General features: G+C 63.3%; 1 protein-coding gene across 2 annotated transcripts in view; it reads left to right on the top strand.

Annotated features, from left to right (window-relative positions):
- The window catches only part of ITGA5 (integrin subunit alpha 5), a 54691-nt gene that overhangs the window by 21459 nt on the left and 5303 nt on the right, over positions 1-27929 (top strand). For both annotated transcript variants that reach the window (XM_054012384.1, XM_054012383.1), the window contains exons 3-27: positions 658-770; positions 991-1114; positions 1521-1582; positions 2449-2494; positions 2816-2941; positions 3972-4016; positions 4806-4849; positions 6128-6184; positions 7204-7256; positions 9994-10202; positions 11458-11649; positions 13751-13796; positions 14414-14521; positions 16110-16165; positions 17111-17265; positions 17573-17710; positions 18586-18653; positions 20186-20336; positions 20750-20842; positions 21818-21894; positions 22394-22474; positions 22837-22942; positions 23385-23537; positions 26329-26430; positions 27018-27131. In XM_054012384.1, coding sequence (XP_053868359.1) covers positions 658-770; positions 991-1114; positions 1521-1582; positions 2449-2494; positions 2816-2941; positions 3972-4016; positions 4806-4849; positions 6128-6184; positions 7204-7256; positions 9994-10202; positions 11458-11649; positions 13751-13796; positions 14414-14521; positions 16110-16165; positions 17111-17265; positions 17573-17710; positions 18586-18653; positions 20186-20336; positions 20750-20842; positions 21818-21894; positions 22394-22474; positions 22837-22942; positions 23385-23537; positions 26329-26430; positions 27018-27131 — 2519 coding nt within the window. The remainder of the gene's footprint in view (positions 1-657; positions 771-990; positions 1115-1520; positions 1583-2448; positions 2495-2815; positions 2942-3971; positions 4017-4805; positions 4850-6127; positions 6185-7203; positions 7257-9993; positions 10203-11457; positions 11650-13750; positions 13797-14413; positions 14522-16109; positions 16166-17110; positions 17266-17572; positions 17711-18585; positions 18654-20185; positions 20337-20749; positions 20843-21817; positions 21895-22393; positions 22475-22836; positions 22943-23384; positions 23538-26328; positions 26431-27017; positions 27132-27929) is intronic.

Genomic DNA, 27929 nt, shown 5'->3' with positions numbered 1-27929 from the left:
GGATTGCAGTGTGGACTGTGGCTGGGGGCAGGGGTGCAGTGTGGGGATGGGGATTGCAGGGTGGACTGTGGCTGGGGGCAGGGGTACAGTGCAGGTAGTGGAGGGTACATGTAGTGGGAGATGGGGTTCTTGCTCTTCCAAGAATTCATCTCTGCTTGTGTTTTTCCTTAAAGCAAAGCTGAGCGAAGCCCCCAGCATGTGGGACCCACCCAGGGAGGAAGTGGGGGCTGCGGGTGGCAGGTGGGACCTGCCAGGAGGGAAGGGGAGGCTGCGGGTGACAGGCGGGACCCACCTCAGGGGGAGGGGGGCTGTGGGCGGCAGGCGGGACCTGACTGGGGCTGGCAAGGGCTGCGGGGAGGGGAGAGACTGTCCCTTCCTGGGACACTTTGGCCAAATGCCCTCTTTCGAGACAGCTCGGAACACGCTGTCCCCTCCCCCGTGCCAACAGCTCCCTCCCGGGTGACAGGGCCCCTGGGCCTCCGGGCCGTGCTGTCCCACAGAGTTTGCACCCATTAGCTGGCTGGCGTGTTGGGTCAGCGCTGCCCTCTGCGGGGCCGAGCTGGCAGCTCAGCCTTGTGTCCTAGGCCCCCGGCGGGGGCAGCAGCTGGTGCCAGTCGTGGAGCCCGGCAGTGACCACCACCACGCTCCTCCCCACAGGGTCCCGCCAACACGACTTCAGCGGGAATGGCACGGACGGGCAGACGCCGGTGGAGTTCAAATCTCTGCAATGGTTCGGAGCGACAGTGCGGTCCCACGGCAGCTCCATCCTGGTGAGAATGGCCCGGGAGGACCCCGGCTGGGTAGTGCCCCCCAGGGGTGGGCTGGGGCTGATTTTCTGCCTGGTTATGGGGCAGGGGGGTTCCCGCCTGGCCCCACGATGTGCTGGGGTAGTTAGTAGGTGGGTGGACACCATCAGGTAACGGGGCCTCCTATGCCTCGGTCGCTCGGTCTCCCCTGTCCCCAACTGTTGCTTGCTTTGTCCCTGCCCAGGCCTGCGCCCCCCTGTACAGCTGGCGCACCCTCAAGGAAGAATCTGGCCGAGACCCCGTTGGCACCTGCTACCTGTCTGTCAGCAACTTCACCAAGTTCGTGGAGTATTCGCCCTGCCGCTCAGGTACCGGCTCAGGGAACGGGGAGAGAGTCCCTTAATGCCCCCTCCTGGGGCTGGGCTGGGGGGCAGTGGGCAGGAGACCCCAAACTCCTTGGCTCCCCCAGCAGCAGATAACCCCTGCTTTGAGGGGTAACCAGGAAATCTTTCCATCCCAGGCCTCCCTCACAGCCCCAGCGCTGGGCTGGGCACACGTTCCCAGAGGATGGGATTAGAGTGAGTGGGGACAGCGTTACCTGGGAAGGCAGGGAGAAGAGCCTAGTGGCTGGTGCAGGGGGCTGGGAGCCCAGAGTCCCACCCCAGGGTGCTGGTGTCCAGAGCCCCCTACCCCCCTCCCAGTCCCGCTCCCCTCCCCCCCGAGTCCCTGGCCTCCGTCCCACTGCTCCCCCCTCACTGGTGTTTCTCTCTGCAGATCTGAACTCGGTGGCGGGTCAGGGTTACTGCCAGGGTGGCTTTAGCGCTGAGTTCACCAAGGTGAGAGGCCCTGATGCCATGCGGCTGCGCCCCTGAGCTCTGGTAGCAGCAGAGTGCCCCCTGCCTGCTGCCCCCAGCATGTGTATGGGGGAGAGCTGGGTTCCTCACCGGGGCCTCCTGCAGTCAGACCCCCCTGAGCGGGGCTGGGGGGCTGGGTCCCGGACTGTAGGCTCTCATACCTCCCGCCCCACAGAGCTGCGCCTCGAGCCCAGACCCACAAACAGGCACCTCCTACGGGAGCGCTCCCCTAGCTGGTAGCAGTTGCAGGTCCCTTATCCTATCTGTGGGTGCCCCCTAGAGGGAGCATGTTCTTATGTGCAACACCTTGCGTGTTGGGAGCTGCTGGATGCTGGGAGTGGGGCCTTGTGAGGAGCCCCCCCAATACCTCCGGCCCATCCCGGTCGCATCCCCCGTGCCCCACAAGCAGGGCATCGCCCTGTTGGGCCAGCTGGGCGGGTCTCTGCCTGCTTCTCTCCCCCCCTCCCCCCCCCGGTGCCAGGGCAGGTCTACGGTGGTGTCACTCATGCCCAAGGGGACACAGAGAGCAGCAGCCCTTCCCGTGTCTCCCCGACTCCTTAGGGGGCAGCACGGGACCCCTCTCTGCCCGTCGCAGCTGGGCCTGCAGACACCAGCCCTGCCCCACTCTGCTATCCCTCTGTGGGAGCCCTCCCTCCCCAGCTCTGGGGTCGGGGGACACTGAACCTGCTCATCCCAGCTGCCTCCCTTGTGGCCAAGGGGGGAGCAGTAGGGGTTTGGTGGGGGAGGGGTGAACCCAGCGACACCCCACTGGGGATAATCTGTCCCCTGCCCCCCAACTCCCAGGCAGGATCTTGCCTTGTGGCTCTGACTGGCTCTTTGCTCTGCAGACGGGGCGAGTGCTGCTGGGAGGCCCTGGAAGTTATTTCTGGCAAGGTGAGTGCCCCCACCCTCAGCTACTGCCCTCCCCACTGTCTTTTCCCTCACCCCACCCCCAGTCACTGCCCTACCCCACCGTCTTTCCCTTCCTCCCTCCCCCTGCTACTGCCCTCCCCCACCGCTTTTCCCCTTCCCCCACCAGCGGCTACTGCCCTCCCTATAGTCTTTCCCCTCCCCCACCATCTTTCCTCTCCCCCCCCTCCCCTCCCCGCTACTGCCCTTCCCATCTTCTCCCTGTTCTACCCCTCCCTGGGGTACCACTCCTTCCCCTGTTCCCCCAGTGCTGGACTCTCAGCCACCCGCCCCATCTCCCCCCAGGCCAGGTGATCTCAGCCACGCAGGAGCAGATCAAGGAGGCCTATTACCCTGGGTATTTAATCCTGGACACCCAGGGGCAGCTGCAGACACGCCAGGCCGCCCCCAACTATGACGACAGCTATCTGGGTGAGTGCCCCGGCTGATGGGGGAAGGTACCCTCTGGGTGGGGGAGGGGGATAGCTGAATGTAGAGAGAGGGCCCCCAGTATTTGGCGGGTTACCCCTTCTAGGTGCCTGTGGGAAGCGAGCCGGGGGTCTTGTCCCAGCTCCCAGCAGACCGAGGCTCCTCACTGCAGGTTCATGGGCAGTCTCGCCCAGGGAAGACGGGGAACTGGGCCTTGCCCAGGGCGGTCCCTGCTCCCCAGGCTTGGGCATAGGCATTGCACCTGGCTGTGCTGCCAGCTTCAGGAGCTGAGACTTGAGTGCTGCTCCCCAGGACCAAACGGAGAGACGTGCCCAAAGCCGGTCTCGCTCGCCGAGTGCCCCCCCCCGCAGGGGTGCATGGTGACACCTGCTGTGGGCTGGGGGAGATGGGGCAGGGGTATTCCTCATGGGGGGGCTGGGGGCGTTCCTGTTTATAGCTGGGGAAATGGAAGCTGTACTACTCCCAAGGACACGCAACAAAGTCAGGAATAGAACCCAGGAGTCCTGCCTCCCAGCACTTCCCACAGCTCCAACCACTAGATCCTACTCCCCGCCCAGAACTGGCAATCGAACCCAGGAGTCCTGACTCCCAGCCCTGCCCTGATCCAACCACTAGCTACCAGTCCCTGCCTCCCAGCCCCCTGCTGCTCCCTGGTGCTTTACAGACAGTAACTAAGGGAACTGCTCCGGGGAGCTCCTCTAGTGCAGACTCGGCCTGTGCCTTGGCGCAGATGGGTGAGTGAGGCATGGAGAGGGACTGAGGCTTGCCAAGGTCACGGAGCCCCCAACCCCGTCACCCAGGGCCCCGTCAAGGAACTAACCCCTCTCCGGGGCAGAGCAAAGCAGCTGAGGAGTGTTTCTGTGTGGTTCCCTTTTAATCCATCAGCCTGTCACTGAGAAGCCAGCTCCTCTTGCCCAGTGTTGATATAGGGCCTAACCAAAACAATTGGGACAGAAGGGCCAGGGGCTGAGTGGTGCGGGAGCCAAACCCCTCTGCTCCTCTCCCCATGCAGGGTATTCTGTGGCCGTCGGTGAGTTCAGCGGGGATTCTACCGAAGGTACTGCCGTTCTGGGCTCTCTGGAGGGGGGGAAGGGAGAGTAAATGCTGAAGGCCCCCCCAAGTTCTGCCCCCGTAGACATGGCAGGGTCAGGCCTGGGGCAGAACAAGTGTTGGTTGGAGCCCAGGTGCTCTGAAGATGCAGTTGCTATGGAGGAGGCTGAGCTGACGCTCCTGGGTCTGGCCAGCCGGGCTAGGAAGCTGCACAGGGCAGGCTGGCTCCCACCGTGGGGCCTGGCTGGGCCCAGCGTAAAAGGCAGAAATGAGCATGACATGCCGCCCTGGGTGGGGTTCGAACCCAGCATCTCCAGCGCCCTGCCCTTAGAGCAGCCGGATAGGCTGTTACCCTGGTGGGCCAGCCGCTATGACATGCTCGCCCCAGGTTACGTGAGCAATAGCCGGACAGCTGAGCTGGGGGTACTTGGGGGGTTGGGGTCCAGGGCTCTGGTTCGATCTGCCAGTCCTCCCGCCCTGAGACAGTGAGTGAGCCATCAGTGGGTGCAAGGTGGTGGATGGATCGATGGACTCTGTGCAGATCTGAACCCTGGCTGGGCTGGGGCTTCAGCCCCCTGGAGTTTGGGCTCTAGAATTCTTCCCCCCACCTCACTCCCCATGTGGGTGAACTGCTTTACCGTGGGATGTGGCGTTGGACAGCCCAGGGTCACACCTGCCTGGGGTGCTGGCCTGGCTTTGTCTGTGTCGTCCATCCCACCCCAGCATCCCACAGGCTGAGCTGCCCCCAGGAACCCGCCTGGAGCTAACGGACCCGTATCTCTTTGCTCCTTTGCAGACTTCGTGGCTGGCGTTCCCAAGGGAAACCTGACCTATGGCTACGTAAGATCCCGAGCTGGGGCAGTAGGGTGGGGGGGTTCCTCCCCTGGGGGCCAGGGGAGTCCCCCGTCTCTGTGCCTGGCTGCACCCAAATGCTCTGGGTCTCTTCTTTTCCAACGACATCGCTGCTAGACTGGGCCCTCCCTCCACCTGCCCTGGGAGCTCACACCCCAGGGGTGTCTGCAGGGCGGGGGGTGCGGTGCTCATGTCATCAGCAGTTGCTTGCAGGATGGCGGGGCGGGGCGGGGTCCACAGTACAAGCTCCCCTACCCCCCAAGCTAAGCCCCACAATCCTGCTGATTTGGTCGTTTCCATAGTAACTAACACACTGCCCCGGGCAGGGCTGAGGGCACGTCTACACTGCAATTAAACAGCCACGGCCGGCCGGGCCAGCTGACTCAGACTAAGGGGCTCTTTAATTGTGGGGTAGATGCTGAGCCCTCCTACCTCACTGGGTCCTAGAGCCTGTGTGCCAGCCCAAGCCCTGACATCTGCCCCATACTGTGATGGAGCGAAGCCTGAGCTGAGACCGGGCGTGAAGAAACGGAGGGTGGAGATGGCGTGGAGGAAGTAGCGGCCCGGCCCGGCCCACCCAGGGCTTTGTGGTCACCCCCACGCATGTGACCTCATCGCCCGCTCTGTCAACATCACAGGCCTTTCCTGTGACCTGCCCAGGAATCCTGCTGTGCGGCAGAGTGACTGCCCGAGTCCTGCCAAGGATCCCAGACTCCCACTGCTTAAAGATGACTGGAGGTTTTAGAGGAGAAATGGGACTTAGCACCCTGGATTCTGCTCTCTGCTCTGGGGGGAGTGGGGTCTAGTGGTTAGAGTGTGTGTGTGTGGCGGGGTGCGCGCTAGGACTCAGGACCCCTGGATTCTGCTCTCTGCTCTGGGGGGAGTGGGGTCTAGTGGTTGGGGGGGGGGGGGATGAGGGCTCAGGACTTCTCTCTGATGTGGTTTCCCATCTATAACGTGGGGAGGGCGCTTAGCTGCTGTGGGCATCGGCCGTAGAGCCCCTCAGAGGGGAGGTGCCAGAGAAGTGGGAGTTGGATTTTCCACCTGACGAAGTTGCAAACACCAGGTGAGATCCCCCGGCTGGGCTCTGGGTCAGCAGAGCAGTGGAGTGAGCAGGGGCCGTCTGGGCCAGAACTGTCCAGAGGAGGCGAATAGAAACCGCCTGGGGGCTGGGATGGGAGTGAGTCCCAGTCAGAGCAGTTCTGCACTGAGGGCTTGGGATGGGGTCTCGGCAGCCGAGCTGTGACCTGGGTTTTCTCTTGCCAGGTCACTGTCCTGAATGGATCAGACATGAAGTCACTGTATAACTTCTCTGGAGAGCAGGTGAGCAGGATGCGCCAGCCACATAGGCCAGGTCCATGTGCTTGGCAGGGGCTCTTCTGACGTCTGAGCAGAGCTTTGGAACAAGGCCAACCCGAGGGATCGAACGAGCCCCATGGGCAGTGGGTGATGCCCACTAGGTCCCTCGCTGGGTGGGAACTGCTAGCTCTTTCCAGGGGGAGGGGCACGGCCCTTACCCAGACTGGGTGTCACTGACCCAGAGGGCCCCTGGGTAGCACCATGGGGGTGCTAGAAGTGCTTCCCGTGTTGGAAATAACCCTGTCAGTGAGGGGAGGAGGGTGAATAATCTCCTGCAGCATGGGGAAAAAGCCCCTTCCCCAGCATTTGTGCCAGTGCCCGAGAAACAGCAGACATGCCACCCGAGCCAGCAGGCGAGGGGCCTGTTGCTGTCTTGGCACGTGGGTGGCGTGTTAATAGAAAGATCGTCTTGCGAGCACTCTCCCCGGGCTGGTGGCCCCACGGCCCCAGCAGCAGTGGCTGCCTCGTAGAGGGGTGACTTTGGCTGCATCCCTGGCTGCAAAGGGGCAGAGCCCAGGGCAGCGATATTGGCCCTTTGCATGGCCCTTAGCAGCTGGGGATGAGATGGGGAGCTGACGCCGTGCGGCGTTGGGTCCCCGCAGGCTCGGGGTGTCTGCGCCAACACTGGGGGGGGGGGCTTTGTCCCCTTGAGGGGAGTGGGGGATTAGAAAGGGAAGTTTTGAAAATCCCTTTGTCCTCCTGGCAGCGTCCCTGTCTCAGGTCAAGGATCGGACACACCAGCTCCCTGCCCCAGCCCCCTGCTCACCACGGGGAGTCAGCCTGGAGCCCCTGTTTCACCCGGCCTGCTGCAGAGCCGGGACCAGCCCATGGCCAGGCCCAACTGGAGGGAGTTCCTGGCCCCCAGCCTCTCATGTGGGCCCCACCCTGGGAGGTTTCCCCACTTGTGGCGGGGATGAGGGGAGAATCCATCGGGAATCTGCAGCCTAATTGCTGAACCCGGCGCTCCCTTTCTCCCCCCCCAGATGGCATCCTACTTCGGCTACGCGGTGGCTGCTGCTGACGTGAACAGTGACGGGTGAGTGCAGGGTCCTGCTAGGGGTGTGTCGGTGCCGTTATTGGGGGTTCGACGGAAAGGGGGCAGTTGGGTCAAGCAGGGAAGGTCTGGGCTGTGTTGAGGGGGTGGGGGTCTGGCATCATAGCAGTGTGTGGGGGAGGGGAGGCACATGGGGGCCTGTGTAGTGCATGGAGGGGTTGGGGGTGGGCAGGGCTCGGAGCCTGCTGACCCAGCAGCATCCCCTATCGTAGGGGATGGGACAGAACAGCATCCCTGAGCCCAGTTCTCCCCTGCCCCCACGTTCTGGGTCACACACTGGGAGAAATCCCTCCACGTCCAAAACCCTTTCGCTTCATTGCAAGATATGGCCATCCTCTCCCCCGCCCCCACCATGGCCATACAGTCACTGCCGTGGCTGCTGCGGGTCTAATGGAGCGGGGCCTGGGCGAGAGCGGGGCCTGGAGGGGTGTGTGGGTGGGGGCCCGGGGGGCTGCGTGGGAGTAGGGTCTGGGGGGTGTGGGTGGGAGTGGGGGCCCGGGGGTTGTGTGGGGAGCGGGGCCTGGGAGCTGTGTGGGAGCGGGGGCCGGGGTGTGTGTGGGCAGGAGCAGGAGCCAGGGTGTGGGTGGGAGCTGGGCTCCGGGGGTGTGTGGGTGGGGGCGGAAGTGGGGCCTGGGGTGTGGGTGGGTGGGAGTGGCAGCTCCTCTCCCCTCTGAGGAAGTGGCTGACCGCAGCCCTTGGCTCCTGGCACCTCCCCCAGCAGGCCCAGATCTGATTCAAACACACACACCCCGCTCGTGCGCACACACCCCCCACTCATCCCCCTGTGTGTGCACCCCCTCCACACACAACTCATCCTCCTGCGTGTGCACACACACACCCCACCCTGCCCTCCCGCACATACCTATGCACACACCCTCTGAGTGTACACACTTAAAGGCTATTTGAGCCCCAGAGGATCCTAGCCCCTGGGTCTCACTAGGTGAAGGGGATAGAGCCAGATGGCAGCATTGGAGCCAGGGGGTCGGCTTCTCCCCAGCCCCGGGGGGGAGCAGGGAGCTCAGCCGGGGCTGTGTGGCCAGTTCTGCCTAGGTCGAGCCTGCCAGCAGGGACAAGGTTAGCACCGCGTGTGACGGGGGGTTGGATGCAGATATCTTCCCGCTGGGCTGCACCCTCGGTTCACCCCTGGCAATGACTGTTGGTGTGTCTGCACTGCAGTCCGATAACCGCCCCTGCCGCTGTCTCAGGCTAAGGGGCTGTTTCACTAGGTCTGTGACCCTCCCACCTCGCAGGGCCCTAGAGCCCAGGCTCCAGCCCGAACCCCAGGGTCTAACCCGCAATGAAACAGCCCCTTAGCCTGAGCCAGCTGGCACAGGCCAGCCATGGGTGTTTAATTGCAGTGTAGACATACCCTGTGGGGCCAGGTGACCCTGCTCTGTGCCCCAGCCCCATAAAGGGGCCTGGTTCCCATGGCTGGAGGTTTCATCTGCCACGGGCAGGTGCCTGTGGCCCCAATCCAGCTACCTTCTCAGGGCTCAGGCAGGGCAACCTCATGGTACCTCCAGCAGGGGCTGGGCTGGCAGAGACAATGTCTGAGCTCCCACCACAACACGCTCTGCCCACACATGCCAGCATGAAACACACGTGCAGCTGTTGCCATGCAGCTGCCCTCTCTGTCCTCTTCTGCGGGTATTAACTGGCTGTGGAAAAGCTTTAAAAACTCACATTAAGTGGCCATCCTTAGGTTTCAGAGTTAACGTGACACAGATGTTTTTTTAAAAAAAGCTTTCTTCCCAGCTTTCAGGGTGAGAGGCTTTATAGCAAACAGCTGTTCGGGTTCTCCAGCACGTAGGTCGCAAGCCCGGGGCAAATGACACCTTGCCCAAGTGGGCACTGGGAAATCAGGGCTCCAGGGTTCTGGTCCCAGCTCTGGGAGGGAGTGGGATACAGTGGCTTGGAGCAGGAGTCTCGTGGAGCGTCAGGACTCCTGGGTTCTAGTCATGGCCCCGTCGCTCCTGAACACGTAGTGAGTTGGGGCGGGAGGGAGGGGGGTTCTAGGTGGCTCGTGGGCCCGGTGTGGGGGAGGGATTATTGGCGAGTGAGTGCACCCCTCAGTGGCAGCTCCTCTCCCATGGGGCTGGGCCTGGCTCCCTGCTCCAGCATGCGGGGTCGCCGCATCATTTGGGTCTGGCCTGGCTGCCCCTCCAGCAGGTTGCGAGGCCCAGAGGGGGAGCCAGCAGGGCCGGCTTTAGGAACTGTGGGTCCCGATTCGAATACCCGGCGGCATTCTGGGGCTTCCGTGGCACTTCGGCGGCGGGGGTCCTTCACTCACTCCGGGTCTTCCATGGTGCTGAAGGACCCCCTGCTGCCGAAGTGCCGCCGAAGACCCGGACCGCCGCCAGATGAGTAAAAAAAATGTAAAAGGTGCCTTAAGCGCGGGGCCCTCTTAGGCGTGGGGCCCGATTCCAGGGAATCAGGGGAATCAGCCTAAAGCCAGCCCTGGGAGCCAGGCTCAGCCTTTGGGGCAGGAGCCCCCACTGTGGGGTGAGTGCGAGGTGAGCTCACTCTCCAAACACCCACGGACACCCCTGGCTGCTGGAGCGCCGCCACCAAGCATCCGTGTGCAGTGAATGTCGCCCCCTGCTGAACATGTGGTGGAAGGGCGAGTTACCCACCGGCTTGGGAGCCCTGTCGACTGCTCTAGCATGAGCCCAGATTCTAAGCCCTGGTCGGTCTCTCTCTCTCCCCCCTCCACTCGAAGCCTGGACGACCTGCTGGTGGGCGCCCCGCTGTTCATGGAGAAGACAGAGGACGGGCGGGTTCAGGAGGTGGGCAGAGTCTACATCTACCTGCAGCAGCCCCACGGCATGGAGCCCAATGCCTCCATGGTGCTGACCGGGCACCAGGAGTTCGGCCGATTTGGGAGCACCATCGCCCCGCTGGGAGACCTGGATCAGGATGGCTATAACGGTTAGCGCAAGCGTGTGTATGATTTTCGCCCCCTGCTGGCTGCAGCCGATGTAGGATTTAAGCTAGGCGTGTACGCCGGTTTAGTTTGACCCCTCCCTGCCACATGTCAGGGGCCTGGTGCTGGAGCCAGAGCGTGCAGGGTCTGGGTTCTGGGATGACATGCCCCCTGCAGGGTGGAATTACCAACTCTCCTGTTATTTCAACCCCGTCAGTAGCTACCAGAGGCAAAAATAGCTCAGGGAAAATTGTAAACACAAGTGCAGACACAGGGGCCTGAATGCTAAGCCTCTTGGGGCGGGGGTCAGCAGCTGCTTGGGGGGTCACAGTCCTGCTAACCTCAGAATCCTTTGCAGGTCTCCGCTGGTGTTGGAGCATCAGCCACACGTTGCAGCTGATGCTGGGGGTTCATTTCATTAGGCCCTAAAGGGGCTGCTCGCCCCGTGTGAGGGATGGGATGGGAGTGGGCACCTGGCTGGGCAGCACCTGGTCCTGCTTGGCATGGCTGGCCTGCTCTGCTAGGCTACGAATGTACAGGAATCCGGGTGCCTGATGCCCACTAGCCTGGAAAGGAGACGCTGCTGGCCTGAGCCGGGGCGTGGCAGGGGCTGGCCTCCAGGTGCTGTTGCTCTGAGTACAGGGGATTCCTGGGCTGCCTTAGACAAGCAGTTGTCAGGGGTGGTCTAGTTCTTACGCAGACCTTCCGTGAGTGCCGGGCACTGGACTAGGAGACCTAGTGAGGTCCCTTCCAGCCCTGTGCTTCCAGGGTTGAAAAGCTGCTTATCACACACTGAGCTGTTCCACTGCCCCCGCCGGACCCCTGAGCTGCCCCCCACCTGTGGGCCAGCCTGGGAGCTAGATCTGGTCTGTGGCGACCGGAAGTCCCTCCCCAGCCAGCCATTCGGGGTCCCCCGGGTGAAAAGAGTTTGATGGGTCTTAGCCTTGTTCTCTTCCATGGCAGCTTCAGCGCCCTGTGGAGACCCAGCGGCCCTCGCCCACCTAGGGCTGGGCAGGGAGGGCAGGAGTGTGAGATAGAAACCAGGGGAAGGGTGAGTCCCTGCAGCCCTTGCTGCCCAGCATTGAAAGGGATGGCTCCACGGATGAGCTTGGCTCCTGGTTGCAGGCTGTCTTCCCCAGCCATGAACCCCCAGGCCCGTTTCCCTGCTGCCTGTGCTGGGGGCGACGGATGGGAGCGGGGTCCGGCTCTTCTAGGGTGCCTCACGCTCCTCTGTTGACCTTGGTGTTTGCCTCCCCCCAGATGTTGGCATCGGGGCGCCCTTCGGCGGGGACGAGCAGCAGGGCATGGTGTACGTGTACAACGGCCAGGCAGGTGGGGTGAACGCCCAGCCCTCCCAGGTCCTGAAGGGGCACTGGCCGCCCAGCAGCTCGCCCGACTTCTTTGGGTTCGCCCTCCGCGGAGCCAAGGACCTGGACGGAAACGGCTACCCAGGTGAGGGCTGGTGCAGGGGAGACTTGGCACCGCCCCCTGTGACTGCCTGGCCCTCCAAGTCCACACGGGGGGTGGGGTGTCAGCCACCTGGTCCCCGGGAGACGCGGCCAGCATCATGGCTCTGAGCACAGATTGTGCCCAGTGCCTGAGCTGGCTGCTTGGAGGCTGCAGTGCTCCCTGTCTCCAAGAGGAGGCGCTGTTCGTCTGTCTCTCCATCCCGGGTTGCCTCTGGGCTCCCCGTTCTTACCTCCTGCACCCTCCCCTCCCCCAGTTCTAGCACTCAGTGAGCATCTGGGACGAGTGCTGCTTCTAGCGCCTCCTGCTGGGATACAATGGCTGACTCTCCCCAGGGGAGAGAATCCACTCGACATCCACTGGGCTATCGCAGCCTGGGTGGGTCCCTGGGCTGTGCTGAGGTGCTGTGGGATAACTTAATGCCAGTTGGAATGGTGCTGAGTGCCGTGGGATAACCTGCCACTCGCCTGCCCCCTTACTCCCATCCCCCTGGCAGCGAGCTCCCTGCTCGCTCCCCCTGGAGCAGACCCCACCCCGTCGCCCTGGCAGCGAGCTCCCTGCTCATTCTCCCTGGAGCAGACCCCACCCCGTCCCCCGGGCAGCGAGCTCCCTGCTCACTTCCCCTGGAGCAGACCCCACCCCATCCCCCGGGCAGCAAGCTCCCTGCTCACTCCCCCTGGAGCAGACCCCGCCCCGTCCCCCTGGCAGCGAGCTCCCTGCTCATTCTCCCTGGAGCAGACCCCACCCCGTCCCCAGGGCAGCGAGCTCCCTGCTCACTTCCCCTGGAGCAGACCCCACCCCATCCCCCGGGCAGCGAGCTCCCTGCTCGCTCCCCCTGGAGCAGACCCCACCCCGTCCCCCCAGCAGCGAGCTCCCTGCTCACTCCCCCTGGAGCAGACCCTACCCCGCCCCCCTGGCAGCGAGCTCCCTGCTCACTCCCCCTGGAGCAGACCCTGCCCCCCTGGCAGCGAGCTCCCTGCTCACTCCCCCTGGAGCAGACCCTACCCCGTCCCCTGGGCAGCGAGCTCCCTGCTCACTTCCCCTGGAGCAGACCCCACCCCGTCCCCCCGGCAGTGAGCTCCCTGCTCACTCCCCCTGGAGCAGACCCTACCCCGTCCCCCGGGCAGCGAGCTCCCTGCTCGCTCCCCCTGGAGCAGACCCCACCCCGTCCCCCCAGCAGCGAGCTCCCTGCTCACTCCCCCTGGAGCAGACCCCGCCCCCCTGGCAGCGAGCTCCCTGCTCACTCCCCCTGGAGCAGACCCCACCTCGTCCCCCTGGCAGCGAGCTCCCTGCTCGCTCCCCCTGGAGCAGACCCCACCTCGTCCCCCTGGCAGTGAGCTCCCTGCTCGCTCTCCCTGGAGCAGACCCCGCCCCGTCCCCCTGGCAGTGAGCTCCCTGCTCGCTCCCTCTGCCCCCTGGCAGTGAGCTCCCTGCTCACTCCCCCTGGAGCAGACCCCACCCCATCGCCCTGGCAGCGAGCTCCCTGCTCACTCCCCTTGGAGCAGACCCCGTCCCCCGGGCAGCGAGCTCCCTGCTCACTTCCCCTGGAGCAGACCCCACCCCGTCCACCCGGCAGCGAGCTCCCTGCTCGTTCCCCCGGAGCAGACCCCGCCCCCCTGGCAGCGAGCTCCCTGCTCACTCCCCCTGGAGCAGACCCTACCCCGTCCCCCGGGCAGCGAGCTCCCTGCTCACTTCCCCTGGAGCAGACCCCGCCTCGTCCCCCTGGCAGCGAACTCCCTGCTCACTCCCCCTGGAGCAGACCCCGCCCCGTCCCCCTGGCAGTGAGCTCCCTGCTCACTCCCCCTGGAGCAGACCCCGCCCCGTCCCCTTGGCAGCGAGCTCCCAGCTCACTCCCCCTGGAGCAGACCCCTATCCCCTTGGCAGCGAGCTCCCTGTTAGCTCCCCTCTGGCGCACATCTACCGTCCCCCTAGCAGTGAGCTCCTGCTCGCTCCCCCGGCACAGGGGACGCACAGTGCTGATGGAGCCCTGCCCGTATGCTGCTTCCCCTTCTCTGTGGGCTCTGGCTCCTAGGGGTGCTGTCCTGCCACGAGCTCCAGCTGATCTGTGTGTGTGTTTGCCCTGCAGACCTGATTGTGGGCGCATTCGGAGTGGACACGGCCGTGGTGTACCGGTAGGCGCTGTTCCTCTCTGTGGGCTTTCCTGAGGATTTGGGGGCTGGTTCCGGGAGCCCACACCGTGTGGGTCAGCAATGCCAGGCCTGCCCTCAGCCACGGGCTGTGGGAATCTAAAGGCACCGCTGCCCCAGCCCACCATGGTGTTTCTGCACACCAGGGCCCTGTGCCCACCTGAACTTCTGCCCCTGCCCCCGGCTGGAGGTTACCCAAGCGGCGGTCCTCTCCAGCCAGTTTGGAACCCCTTTGCTAGAGTGTCAGTAACATTGGGGGATGGCATGGGAGGCAGCCTGAGCCATGGGCATCCCCAGCTTTGGGTATGGTGGGGAGGGGAAGCGGCTGCTCCGGGGGATTCCTGGCCCAACTGGAACAATCTGGAGCCAGATCCTCTCTGGTGTGAATGGCCCAGCCCCGGAGAAGCACAGGGCTGATTGAAGCCAGCCAGGGAGCCAGCCCCTCTGCAGGCAGAAGAGGCAGCGTCCAAGCTCTCTGGCCCCATTTCCCGCCACCCCTTCAGGGTCAGCCCAGGTCCCGACCCTGCTTCGGTCCCTCCAGGCTGTGAATGTAGCATGTGACCATCTTCCCTGTCGTTCCTGGCGCCTGCTGCCCTACACAGAGGCCGCCCCATCGTCTACGCCAGTGCCTCCCTCAACATCTTCCCCACAATGTTCAACCCTGAAGAGCGATCCTGCACACTGGAGGGCACCGACACCCACGTGGCCTGGTAGGTAACGCGCCCCCTTCGAGTCTGCCCTGCCGGCGGGGGCGGAGAGCGCCGGGCGGGACTCAGAGCCTCCCTCCGGACAGGCGCCGCTTCCATAGGCTTGCCTGGCTGTGAGTCCTGGCTGAGGTGACTGGCTGTTGGGTTCTCCTTCTCTTCTTACCCTGCACAGCCATGTCTGCTGCCTCCCAGCCCAGAGGTGGCTGCACTGCAGCTTGGGGTGGCGGAGGGCGCATTCCCTGTGCGTACCGTGCACGAGACTCCGGCAAGGCAGACGGCCCCAGCCCCATCAGAGGGGCTATGCGGGTGGCGGGCGAATAGCGTCTGCTTTTAGCCTTTTTTATGAACTCAACTGCTGGAGCTGGGCTTACTGAAACACTGCCAAGGAACTCAGCTCTGGGGGACCCCCCCCCAATAGACAGCTGGGTGTAACCCCATGTAGCTGGATCTGGTGTGTGTGAATTGCCCTCTGCGGCTCGTTGATCTCACTCCAGGGGGCTGTGGGGGGCATGGGGGGTTAATGTCCCCTGGGGCCTGCTGGGGGTTTGTTTATAGCAAGCTATTTATCTGTTGCTCAGCAACAGGGGCTGCTGGCCGCCTGCCCTCCCCTTCCATGAATGAGCGATTGTGAGGCACTTGCAACCGGCTGGAGGGAGCTGGGTGGCTGGCTATCCCGGCTTGGGGGCGGCAGCTTCAGGCACTGGGTTGGGGGTGGATGGGGGGAGAAGGTGGGGAGGGGGATCAGCACTGTGGGTGGGGAGGGTTCAGGGGGGATCGGCATTACAAGGGGTAGGGCGGCAGGAATGCCTCAAGGGGCCAGTCAGGTGCTGCTCCTGATACCCTTCTGGGTTGTAGCAGCCCGCCACCCCCGCACCCTGGGAAGGATTTGACCTGAAGAATCCGCTCACTCTGATTATGATCTTGCTCCCACCTCCCGGGGTTTGCTTGCCTTCTGTGTTAACTATTAACCGGGGCTTGCTGGTGGTAGCCGGCTCACAGCTGCACCGGGCTTGCTGGTGGTAGCCGGCTCACAGCTGCACAGGGTAGGGTGCGAGATAGGGATAGGTCGGTAACTCCATGGGGGGCTGGAATCTAAGGGCTATTTGGAAGCAGGTGGGGCCCACCAGGAGGCCGCAGCCCTGGAGCTGTCACTGGCTCTGGGGTAACTGAAGATCCTGGGGTCTGGGTTCAGGGCGCCAGGGCAGCCTAGGTCTGTGGCCATAGCGTAGTCCAGGCCCCCTCCCCCCCCCACATTCCCAGCCCTGCCAGTGACTCTGGCCGGATCAGTTCCCTGCTCTGTGCCTCAGTTTCCCTGTTGCACCGTGGGGAGGGCATCTCTCTCCCCCCACCTTCCCAGAGGGGTGGGTAACTAAGGGGAGGGCAGAGTGTGGGACTTGGGGTCAGGACTCCTACGCCACTGACCATCTGCACTGACAACGGGTTGCCGGGTCCGTGCAGGGCTCCCACGCCATTGCCCCCACGGTGGGTCAGCCCTGCCCCTGCACTGGGTCTGGCAGAGCTCTGGCAGGCTCTGCCAGGTGTTGGCCTGCCCCAGGCCCATTGCATGTCTCTCTCTCTCCCGTCTCGGCAGCATAAACCTGAGCTTCTGCCTCAATGCCTCGGGGAAGCACGTGCCCGACTCCATCGGTGAGTAGTGAGCTCGGGCGCCAGTCAGAGCAGCCAGGAGCCCGGTGCTGTCCCCGATCTTCCCAGAATCCCCTGGTCTGGGGAGTCTCACTGTCCTGGGGCACTGGGGAGCCAATGGGGGCGTATCCATCCTACTGTGGGGTAGGTGAGCGAAGCAAGGTCAGGTCTTGGGTGGGAACCCAGGGGGAAGCACATACTGCTGTGGGTGAGTCAGTAGGGGGCGCTTGTCCCCCTAAGGGAAGGTGGCTTCACAGTTGAGGCATGATCCTACACTCAGCTATTCTGCTCCCTTGGGGCAAGTCATGAACCCACTTTCCCTGGGGGGTTGGAGCTCAGTTTGTCGCTGTTCATGAAGTGCTGGTAACTCACTGTCAGTCATTTATTATCTGATTGATTTCTGAACCCATACCCCAGCACGGTGATGGGGCGCTGTGCTGCAGGGAGTGGGGTGGGGGCTCAGCAGGGGGCGCTCTCCCTACACAGTTGATGCTGACCCCAGTACCCCAGTGTGGCACTTGGGGACACTGTTGTATTTCAGATGAGATGTAACACAGGTCCTGGCTATTCGTGGGTATTAAAGATGCTCTGACCCGTTTTCCCGGGTCGGGGTGGCCTGTTTGGTGACCTGTGTCCTCGTTCAGTTCAAAACTTGGGTAATTTCTTTCTGTCTGTAAATTCCCCTTAATTCCAGTGGGACACAGGATTCAGCTTTACTTCCTAAACTGCTTTGTAAGGTTGCTGTGCGCTGTTAAACAGCTGCTGAGCCCCGCCCCAGAGCTGGCTGCATGTCAGTGGTGGATGAAGGGCTCCCTTCTGAGGCCAGCTGGTGCCTCTGTGAAGCAAGGGGGGAGTTAGTGGGGTGCTGCTGAGGCCTGGAGCCGTGACTGCAGCACTGCCCTGGCCCTTGGGCTTTCCACTCACCCTGGCCTCTCCTCCCCCTGACAGGGTTCACTGTGGAGCTGCACCTGGACCACCTGAAGCAGAAGGGGGCCATCAAGAGGGCGCTGTTCCTGCAATCCCGCCAGCCCCACCTGGCGCAGACCATCCAGGTGCACAACGGAGCCCTAGAGGAGTGCAAGGAGATGAAAATCTACCTCCGGGTAAGTGGGGCCAGCCCAGCCGAGAGCCGCAGCCCTGCACTGGGGTGACCCACCTGATCCCCAGGGGGCTCAGAGCCAGCCCTCGCCTCTGAGGAGGGTACAGGGGGCTCGTTGGGGAGGCTGCCAGACCTGTGGTTCTCTCTGGCTCCCCAGCCCACGCTGCCCAGTGCCCCAGGCTCTTGCGGCCACGGAAGGTCTGCGCTGGCCAGGCTGCCATGGCAGTGGGGTGCCCCGGGGGTCCCGGCCAGCACCAGTCCTGGGCCGAGAGCCGCGTCCGTGCTGCCCCTGAGCACTCTTCTCTCCCCAGAACGAGTCAGAGTTCCGCGACAAGCTGTCCTCCATCCACGTGGCGCTGAGCTTCGGCCTGGACCCGCAGGCCCCGGCAGACGCCCACGGGCTGCAGCCCATCCTCAACTACCTCACCAAGAACTACATCGAGCGCAAGGTGCCGGGGGGGCTGCTGCTGCCTCCCAGGGGGCTGGGGCCGCACTGCCCGGGCTCCTCTGTGGCGGGCGCTGAGGGCTCCCTGCGGGAGGCTGGCAGACTCCTGGCTCTGCTCTGGTGGCAGGGCCTGGCCAGGGGTAGGGGAGCCCCAGCTTGGATCTCAGAGGCAGGGGGTTGCCAGCCCGGCTTTGTCAGCAGGGCCAGGCCCTGGGAGGGAGGGATCAAATCAGGACCCCCCAGGGCCATTTCCCAGGGGCTTTTCTGCCTGCTGTGCCCCTGGGAGGTCCCCTGGAGCCAATCTCACCGCGAGAAGGTGCCTCTCCCCAGGCCGCAGGCTCCTTAGCACCCCTCTTTGGAGCCCGCAAACCAGCACCCAGCTGCTCCCTGCCCTGTTCTGTCTCCAACTGGCCCTGGGGGTAGGGCAGGCAGAAATGGACAACCTCCCCTGCCCCCAGCGCTGCCATCCCCACCCCCAATCAGAGGCCGATGCATCAGTGGAAGTGATGGGGCCCAGGAGGGCAACGTGTGTGCACCAGGGGTCTTGGCTTTGTGGTCCCCCAGCTCTCTGTGGGGCTCTGGCTGGCTGTGCTGTGCCCACCCCTCTCCCTTCGTGCCCCAGGGACTGAGGGGCAGAGCGCGGGGGCAGGGCTTTGAGTGCTAAGCTGGGCAGCTCCGTGGTCTGCACCAGGCTCTGGGGTTCACCCTGTGCCGCCCGGGGGGGAGTGGGGGCAGGCCTGGGGCATGGAGGGGGCATACCCCATGACCAAAAAGTATAAAGGGGTATAAAGACAGCAGGGGAGGGGGTACCCCATGACCAAGGGGCACAGGTTGGAGGGCTGCTCACACAGACCCTCACCCCTTCTCTCTGACCCCCAGGCCCAGATCCAGCTGGACTGTGGCGAGGACAATATCTGCGTCCCCGACCTGCAGCTCAATGTCTTTGGGTAAGGCTGGCGGGAGGCGCCTCGGGCAGGGGCGATGCCGGGGGGCATCTGCAGTGACCAGCTCAGAGTGTGGGGTGAGCTGTGAGCAGCAGCCTGGCCAGGGGGAGCAGCCCTGCACTGGGGGGGTGTGGTCTAGCGGTGCTGGCTGGCAGAGACGACTGGTGCCTGCTGATAGCGGGGGGGCACAAGTTAAAGGTCCCCCCCCAAACAACTTGAGTCACACACACCCTCCCCGAGCCTGCAGGCTGGGAGCTAGGACTCCTGGGTTACATCCCTAGCCTCCAGCACCCTGCCCAAGGCTCAGCGAAGGGTCCATGCTGGGACCAGCGCTGAGGATGCGCTGGGAAGCCCGGGCCTACAACCCCCATCAGGCTGAGGGTGCAGAGGGCTGGGAGTGAGGATCAAGGCCAGCCGCCCAGGTGGATGAGACCAGGGCACTGTGTGTGAGTGGGGCGGGGCAGGGCGGGAGCACAGTTAGGGCGAGGGAGGGTCAGCTAGCGCTGGGGGCAGTGCAGGGAGGGGGCCATGAGTGATGATGCTCCCCCGAGCTGGGTTTCTGGGCTGCAGCTCCATCTTTTCTGGGTGCTTGCATGTGGCAGAGGCCCTGGGGAGTCTCTTTTCCCCACCACGAGGTGGGACTGTTCCTCAGGGCACCCGCTCCCTTGGGCTTTGGGGCAGGCCTGCCCAGATCTGGCTGGGACAGCGCAGGAGCGGTGTCTGGGGGGCATGGCTCAGGTACCCTACAGCAGGGTGCCAGCCCTCCCCACCAGCTTCCTTTCCTTTCACCTCCCTCCCTCTCCCCTCTCTGCTGCCCAGGGCACCCAGCGGCCGATGGTGCCCTGCTCTCTGGATCATGGGGTGTGAGAGGAGAGCTGCCCCCTGGGGGTGGGGCTGGGCAGTCCCCAGAGGCCCCAGGTCAGTGGGGTGGGTTGGGGATCACCCCTGTTTGGTGTGGGATGGGAACCTGGGGATGCTGCCCAGAGTGTCCCCCTTTGCTCTGGACCTGCTCCAGTTTCTCCCGGCCCCATGGGCCTGAGGTGGCTGGGTCTGGTGTGGTGCTCCCCCTCCTCCTGGCAAGGCCCAGATGTGGTGAGAGGAGGGCAGGAGCTGATGCCAGCCCCTCCCTCGCAGAGCTCTGAGCCCGGCCTGGAGTAAGCCCGTTGCAGTACCCCAGCTGCGTGGGCGACGTGACTCCCCCCCCCCACACACATGGCCTAACGCAAAGCAGCTGCACCCGCATATGGAAGCCCTTAGCCTGGCACTGAGTGTAAGCAGAGCTGGGCGGAGCACAAGCAGTGCTGGCACAGCCGTGAGATTAACAGGGCCACCCCCCACTAGCTAGTGAATGGGGGCTCTGGCTGGGCGGCGCTGTGCAGGCAGCAGGTAGACTGGCCGGAGCCCCTCGTCTGGCTGTGACCAGCAGGCGAGTCCTGGCCATGCCATGCCGGGGCGGGAGGGGCCGTGTCTCCAGTTGTGGGCAGCGCCAAGGCCAGGATGTGCCCGCTGGTTCTCATGCCCGTTGTGCCCTGCAGGGAGCACAGCGTGGTGTACCTGGGGGACAAGAATGCCCTGAACCTGACCTTCAACGCCCGCAACCGTGGGGAGGGTGGCGCCTACGAAGCCGAGCTCTACGTCATCCTGCCCACTGAGGCCGACTACTCCGGGGTGATCCGCAACCATGGGGTAGGTGGCAGAGACGCCTGGGGATCGGAGCACCCCGCGAACCACCTGGCTCACAGCTGGGCAAGGCCCTCTGCTCTGGGAGTGATGCAGGCTCCAGGGACATTGCTCCTGGCTGCTCCCTCGCAGTGCCGTGGGGCCCAAGTCCCTGGCTTGGGGCTGCGGCTCCTTGGCATGGGCCCCGCGGTGCTGGTCTGAGCCCCCGGAACAGGGTGGCCAGGCGTGTGCTGCCTGCTGTAAGGGGACCCCTGGGGATGGGACTCCTGCAGGGGAGCTCAGGGGTGCCCCCGCTCCCCACAGCAGGGTGGTCCGGGCAGAGGGCCCAGTATCTCCTCTCCCCTCCAGTCCCCCTCCCGTGCAGACCCCCTCCCCCTGCAGCCCTGCTCTGATCCCAGCTTCCTTCCTTTCCCCGACAGAACTTCACCAACCTGAACTGTGCTTACGAGTCGGTGAACTGGACCCGCATGGTGATCTGTGACCTCGGCAACCCCATGAAGTCGGGCACCAGTGTGAGTAGCTGTCCCACACCTGGAGCACCCTGGAAAGCTGGCCAGTGCGGCCCTCACTGGGCAGTGCCCTCTGCCCCGGGAGTGGCCACCTAACCGAGACCTGCTCTGCTGAGAGGCCGGGCAGGACTGTTGGGTGCCCTGGCACTGAGGCATCTGGCCAATTCCCGGGGGCATTGGGGAGGGGTAGGTGTTGGGGTGCCAGGCCTGGGGAGGCCCCTGGGTGTGGTTGGGTGCTAGGGTGGGTGGGTGACTGGGGGAGCTGGGGAGTGGGGCTGGGATGGTGGGGTGCCAGGGCTGCAGGGGGCTGGGGCAGGCAGGGAATGGGACTGGGATTTCCCTTTGTCCCTGGTAAATCTGCTGCTGGGAGTTGCCAACCACCCCAGGAGGGCGACTCATCACAGTCCTAGCCAAGGCCAGCAGGGGTGTCATTTCCTCGGGTTTTCCCTGCATGTGTTGGAGTTGCTGAGGACCCAGCTCCCCCATATGATGTGCGCAGGGGCCGGGGGCACATCAGGGGCGGGCAGGGAGCTGAGCTGTCATGGGGCAGGGGGCACATCGGGGGAGAGAGGAGGGCAGGGAGCTGGGCTATCACAGGGCAGGGGGCACATCGGGGGAGAGGGGAGGGCAGGGAGCTGGGCTGGCAGGGGGCACATCGGGGGGAGAGGGGCGGGCAGGGAGCTAGGCTGTCACGGGGCAGGGGGCACATTGGGGGAGAGGGGAGGGCAGGGAGCTGGGCTGTCACTGGGCAGAGGGCACATCGGGGGAGAGGGGAGGGCAGGGAGCTGGGCTGGCAGGGGGCACATCAGGGGGAGAGAGGAGGGCAGGGAGCTGGGCTGGCAGGGGGCACATTGGGGGAGAGGGGAGGGCAGGGAGCTGGGCTGTGACGGGGCAGGGGGCACATTGGGGACGGATGGGGAGCTAGGTCCTTCCAGGGAGCTGGGAGAATAGAGCCATTAACCCTCCTCTGTCCCTCAGCTCTGGGGGGGCCTGCGCTTCACCGTTCCCCATCTTTGTGACAAGAAGACCATCCAGTTTGAGTTCCAGATCCGGAGGTAATGCCAGGCATCCCCATCCCCTCCCTTCCCCCACATGCACTCTGGGACCTGCCCCCCCTAGCTATGGGGTGGGGTCAGGGCTCCCCACTCCCATAGCCCCATTGCTCCCTCAGGGAGGATCCCAGGCTGGGCCACTCCCACGCAGGAGCCCAGATGCACCCAGTGCTTAATTTGCAATGAAAGAGGTGCTGAGGCTCAAGCAATTTTTTTACATTCTTAACTGATGTGGCAAGTCCAGAGGTGCCGGGGCTCTGACCGGCCAGGCCCAGAGGTGCCGGAGCTCTGACCGGCCAGGCCCGGAGGTGCCGGGGCTCTGACCGGCCAAGCCCAGAGGTGCCGGGGCTCTGACCGGCCAGGCCCGGAGGTGCCGGGGCTCTGACCACGGAGGGGAGCAGGGAGTGAGCCGTGCATGGGAGCAGGCCATCCCATGCAGGGAGCCATGCGGGAGGCATTAGGGAGCCGGGCTGCTCTGTGACGCACTCTGCTCTCTCCACAGCAAGAATGAAAACAACTCCCGCAGCGAGGTGGTGGCGTTCCCGCTGCGCGTCGAGGCCTCCGCCAGGGTCTCCTCCCACGGGTGAGTGCGCCCAAGCCTCAGCCTCCCTGAAGGCCCTGCAGTGCCACAGCCCTGAGCCAAGGGGGCCTGGCCTTGGGCGGGGGGGGGCCCAGCACTCAGCTGGTCCTGCTAGCTGCTCCTTTGTAGCCCCCCAGTGCCCCTCCAGAAAATGGCCCCCTCCCCCAGTCACTAATTCACATCCCGCCCAGGCCGGCAGGGAAGCCATGGCCCAGCTGTGGCTGTTCTGTGGCCCCTGCATGACACGAGCTCAGCAGCTCTCAGCGCAGATCGCCAGTGGCCCCTCGCTGCAGAGGCTGTCTGCAGAGGCTGTGGGGACTGATCCCCAGGGCCAGCAGCCAGTGACCATCTGCGCCTGCCTGCAGGGTCTCCAAGCCTGAGGCCGTGTCCTTCCCCATCTCGGGCTGGAAGCCTGGCAGGAGTCCGGAGAAGGAGCAGGACGTGGGCCCCGAGGTGCAGCATGTGTATGAGGTGGGTGTCATGCGCAGCACAGCTCCCCTGGCTGGCAGCATCGGGGCAGGGAGCAGCGCCATCCCCCCTGCAGGCTGGGTAGGATCAGTCCAATCTTCCAGTCCCTCTTCTGGGGGATACCGGGGGGCCAGGGGGCCAGGACAGCTTGGAGAGGGGGGTTCTGTGGGGCCAGGATGGGAGGAGAGGGGCTGCCTGATCGGGAGGCCCTGGGGGCCCATACTGAGAGGGGATGTTTGGGGGGGTGCACACTCCACCGGGGCACTCCGTCAAGGCCAGCTGGAATGTCCCATTCCCTGCTTTCTCCTCTCCTCTTGCCTGGGGGTCATGGGCACCGAGGCCACTGCACAGCCAGATGGGCTGCCCCATTCCCGGTGAGCCCGGCACCCCGTGGGACACTGCAGACTGGGGCACAGACCCTCCCTTTCCCTCTCCCCCCTTGCAGCTGGTGAATGAGGGTCCCAGCACCATCAGCCACGGGGTCCTGGAGCTGAGCTGCCCTATGAGCTTCCAGGGGAAACCGGTGATGTACGTGACCCGCTACTCGGTGCCGGCCAACTGCACCTCCAGCCAGCCCGTCAACCCGTTGAAGCTGCAGGTAACTGGGACAGAGGGCTGGCCCCGGGCAGGGCGAGCCTTTGTGTGCTGCGATGGGCTGGGGCTCTCCACAGTTCCCTCACCACCCTGTCTGCACAGGGTCCCATGGGCCCAGGGTGACATTCGCAAGGTTGGGCCAGCCACGTGCTGAGTCGGGGTTTCCAGGGGCTGGCAGTTGGGTGGGGGTTGGAGTTTGTTTCAGGAATCACAAAAATTAGTGAGTTGGGAGGGGCAAGCACAGAGGAGGTGAGAACTGCTGGGAAACCTGCTAATGCCCCAGACCCGACCCGACCCGCAGCCCCTGCTCTAGCAATGACCAGGGCCGGTTCCAGGCACCAGCCCACCAAGCATGTGCTTGGGGCGGCGCCTGGAGGGGGCGGCGCAGCGGGGCCCCAGCCGGGCTCGCCGCCCTCCCCCCGGCGCTCTGGCCACCGGGGGCTCTCCACCCTCCCCCCGGCGCTCTGGCCGCCGGGGACTGCGGAGAGCCCCGGCCGGGCTCGCCACCCTCCCCGCCCGGCTCTCTGGCTGCCGGGGAGAGCAGAGAGCCCCGGCCGGGCTCAGCGCCCTCCCCTGCCACGGTGCCGGGGGGGGGAGGGGGGCGGCTAGGCAAAAAAGTCAGATCCAGCCCTGGCAACAACCAATGGAGTTGAATTGTGTCGTGTGTTTCTGTAAGGGGGATGCCGTCCCATGCCCCTTCCTGGCTCCTGTTGCCGTTGTCGCTTCGTCTGGAGCGGCTCATGACAGTGAGTGCCAAGTCAGGGCAGACTGTCAGCAGGGCAGACGTCCCAAGCGGGTGGTATGTTCTGTAATTTGATTTCACCAAGCCAGTAACAACTGTGAACTGGATCGCTGTACCAGCCTTACGATGGAGTCACAGACCGTCCCCTGAAACACTCCAGTCTGTCTTGCCACTGGACTTAATGATCACACACACCAAAAATCACACCACATTCAGGTTGCGTCCAGCCCCAGAGACCAGTCACTTACCCCAGATCAACTGGTGTTCTAGCTCCTCCTCCAAAGACAACAGCTGTAGCCAGTTCTTTACTTAGCTGTCTAAAGGTTTATTAATTAGGAAAAAGCAATAAGAGAATTATTTACAGGTTAAAGCAAGCAAACGTACACACCCCATGAGTTACCATCTCAGTCCTAAGAGTGATAGAATTGTAGTGATCTGTCTTTTCCAAGTGTCTTTGAATCCCCTGGGGATCTCTGGCCTCAGTTTAGAGTATCTGGCCAGAGTTCAAACGGCCAAAAAGATGCTTTTTCTTCTTGTCAGGAATGTTTATTCCCTTCCCCCAGAGTTCAAGATGATGGGATGAGTCCAGGTGCATGTCTCCTCTTCCTGGGTGAAGGTGCAAAGTCTTTTGTCTCTGACGTACCCCAGTGGTTTGTCTGGTGTCTATTGGCAGTTTCAAAGCAAACACTTTTACATTACAGAGCAGACACTGAAATCTTACCTTATACCATGGGACCCAGACATTATCAGTGAGATGAATACATTACTCCTGGGGCAATTCTGCGCCAAAAAAATTAAAGTTCTGCACACAATATTTTAAAATTCTGCAAATTTTATTTGTCAAAATAACACAGTATAATCAGATTAGTTCCAATATTTTGGTAATTTATTCCAAAATACCTGTCAGCAAGTCTGTCTGTAACAATACAGACAAAAAAAAACATTTCCTGAATGTTTTTTGACAAATAGTTGCCTTACTAGGCATATTAATACAGAATTTTGAGTAATAATTCATTTAAACTACAATACAGAACTGTATTTCCTGCCCTCCTCAGAAGCAGTGCAAAGGCTGGGGGGAGTCGGGGTAATAGAGGAGCTGAGGGGGATGGAAGTAATTCCTGGGAAAGAGCCTGGGTGTGAACTTGGAGGGTTGTTAGGTGTGGGTAGGAAAAGTATGGAATAGGTTTTTTCTGGGGGTAAGGAGGATTGTTAGGGAGCCTTCCCCATGCAGACACTGGCTGACCCCTTCCCCCCATGTGTCCCTGCACCGTTTGTCCCCCATGTGTCCCTGCACCCTTTGTCCACATGTGTCCCTGCGCCCTCACTCAGCCACCCCCACTCCCATTCAGCCCCTGCTCCAGTCTCCCCCCCCCACTAGCCCATCTAAATCCCAGTCTGAGGGCCCCACCCAGCAGCCCCATGTGCCACACATTGTCCATCCCCCCATAACCCATGCCTCCTGGCCTGGCCCCATAAGGCAGGGCGCTGGAGGAATGCAGCCTCTTCTCTTCCCTATCTGCAGCTGGGGCTGCTCCTGCCTGGGAGCAGCTGCTCTGTTCTCGTGCCACAGCGGCCCCTGGTTCTCGTGCCACAGCACTTCTCAGCAAAATGTATTTTATGCTGAGAAAAAAAATCTGCGCGGCACATGAATTCTGTGCATGTGCAATGGCGCAGAATTCCCCCAGAAGTAATACATGCAGCAACATACAAGTATTTCATAGAGTCTAGACACTAAAAACATTCTTATAAGACTAATAACTATTTTGAGCAAAACTAACATACAGGTGACCTGGTCTGGTCTCCAGCTACAAGGCCGTCAGTTAGTGCCTGCAGCCTGGGCAAGGGCTGGCATCTCTCTTGCAAGGGTCACAGCTGGATTGCAGTCAGAGGGGTTGGCAGCTGTGGGGCAGGTCAGAAGTGCTTGCCTTTACTAGTGGGGGTGGGATTTAACACTGGCCTTGCAGGCCTGGCATCCCCACCCTGCCCCTCCCTTACACAGGGCACGTGGGGGGCCACGCTAAGGTGACTGACTCTCCTTGGAATGTGTTCGCAGCTAGAGAAGAATCCCACCACCTCTCCCAGCCCGGAGCAGCATTACCTACAGAGATGGGACGCGGCACGGAGCAGTGGAGCCTCCGGGAGCCCCCACACCCTGGTCAGTGCTCTCTGAAGTCTGCACAGCCCAGGCCAGGGGTCGCTGATCTCCGCGTGCAGCTGCGCCTAGGGTGCCCTGTGACTGCTGAGGGCACAGTGCACAAGAGTCAGTCTCTGCTCGGCCCTGGGAGTTGAGAGTCATCAATCAACACCCACTCCCCAGGGCCTACGGGCCTGGCACGCATGGGCAGAGTGTTACCCGTGTCCTTGCCCTGTTCTAATTCAGGAGCATTTGGTGCACCCAGCCCCCTGCCATTGCACCTGGATTCAGATACTTCTCCCATTCCCACGCAGCACTGCTGTGTGCTGTCCCACCCCAGAGGTGGCTGCATTCTGGTTCTGCCACTGCTACCAGCCTCCTTTTCCATGCAGAGTCTGGCGCCAGCAATGGTCGCTCTGCCTTTCAGAATGCCGAGGCCAACCCCAGTCATTGGGCTGGGCTGTCTCTGCCCAGCCCCCATTCCTAGGGCTGCTTCCCAGTGGCCGCCGGTGTCCCAAGGTCTAATGTTGGAGATGGTCACTTCTATTCTGCTGGGCCCCAACCCCTGCTGTGTCACTGACCCTCTGTCCAATGGTCTCTCCCCACAGAAGTGCCCCGAGGCCGAGTGCTTCCAGCTGACCTGCCAGGTGGGGACGCTGCAGAGGCAGCAGCGGGTCAGCCTTTGGCTTTACTTCCGGATATGGGCCAAAACTTTCCAGCAGGTGAGTGCTGCTCTGCCCCTTCCCACCTCCATCCCCCAGCTCCCTGCCCCCAGGGCAGCCATGTCTGGGAGGCCCCACACATGCTCCCCATGCGGGCCTGGTCTGGGGCCTCAGCTTTCCTGTCAGCAGGGGCCTCCTGCGTCGCTGTCTGTCCCCCAGGGCTGCCGGCCCTTTTTAGCACGTCAGTCCTCTCCAGCTCTGGGTGTCTGCGTGGCTCCCCGTCTGCCAGTGTTTGGCAGGCAGGGGGTGGGGCTCCCCTTTCCCTGCTCTGAGCAGGTGGGCTCCGCCATCTGCCTGTCTGCACGGAGGCCCCACGTTGCAGCTCCCATTGGCTCAGCCCTGCCCTGGGGTCTCTCTAGGATTCTCCCCCACCTCCCAGGGGAGCCGTGACCTGGATTGCAGCAATGTGCGGGTGGCACATGGCACCAGCCTGCCCAGCCCCCAAGTAATCCCCAGCAATGCACCTGCCTGCTCAGCCCCCACCAAGGCCCCCAGCAAAGCACCGGTCTGCCCGGCCCCCCAGCAATGCACCTGCCTGCCCAGCCCCCGCCCAGCCCCCCAGCAATGTACCTGCCTGCCCAGCCCCCGCCCAGGCCCCCAGCAAAGCACCGGTCTGCCCAGCCCCCCAGCAATGTACCTGTCTGTTCAGCCCCCGCCCAGCCCCCCAGCAATGTACCTGCCTGCTCAGCCCCCACCCAGGCCCCCAGCAAAGCACCGGTCTGCCCAGCCCCCCAGCAATGTACCTGCCTGCCCAGCCCCCGCCCAGGCCCCCAGCAAAGCACCGGTCTGCCCAGCCCC

The sequence above is a fragment of the Malaclemys terrapin genome, chromosome 23 (assembly GCF_027887155.1).
Source record: "Malaclemys terrapin pileata isolate rMalTer1 chromosome 23, rMalTer1.hap1, whole genome shotgun sequence".
Taxonomy (NCBI): domain Eukaryota; kingdom Metazoa; phylum Chordata; order Testudines; family Emydidae; genus Malaclemys; species Malaclemys terrapin.
The sequence above is the reverse complement of the archived record's forward strand: the minus strand, read 5'-3'. Positions and strand labels throughout refer to the sequence as shown.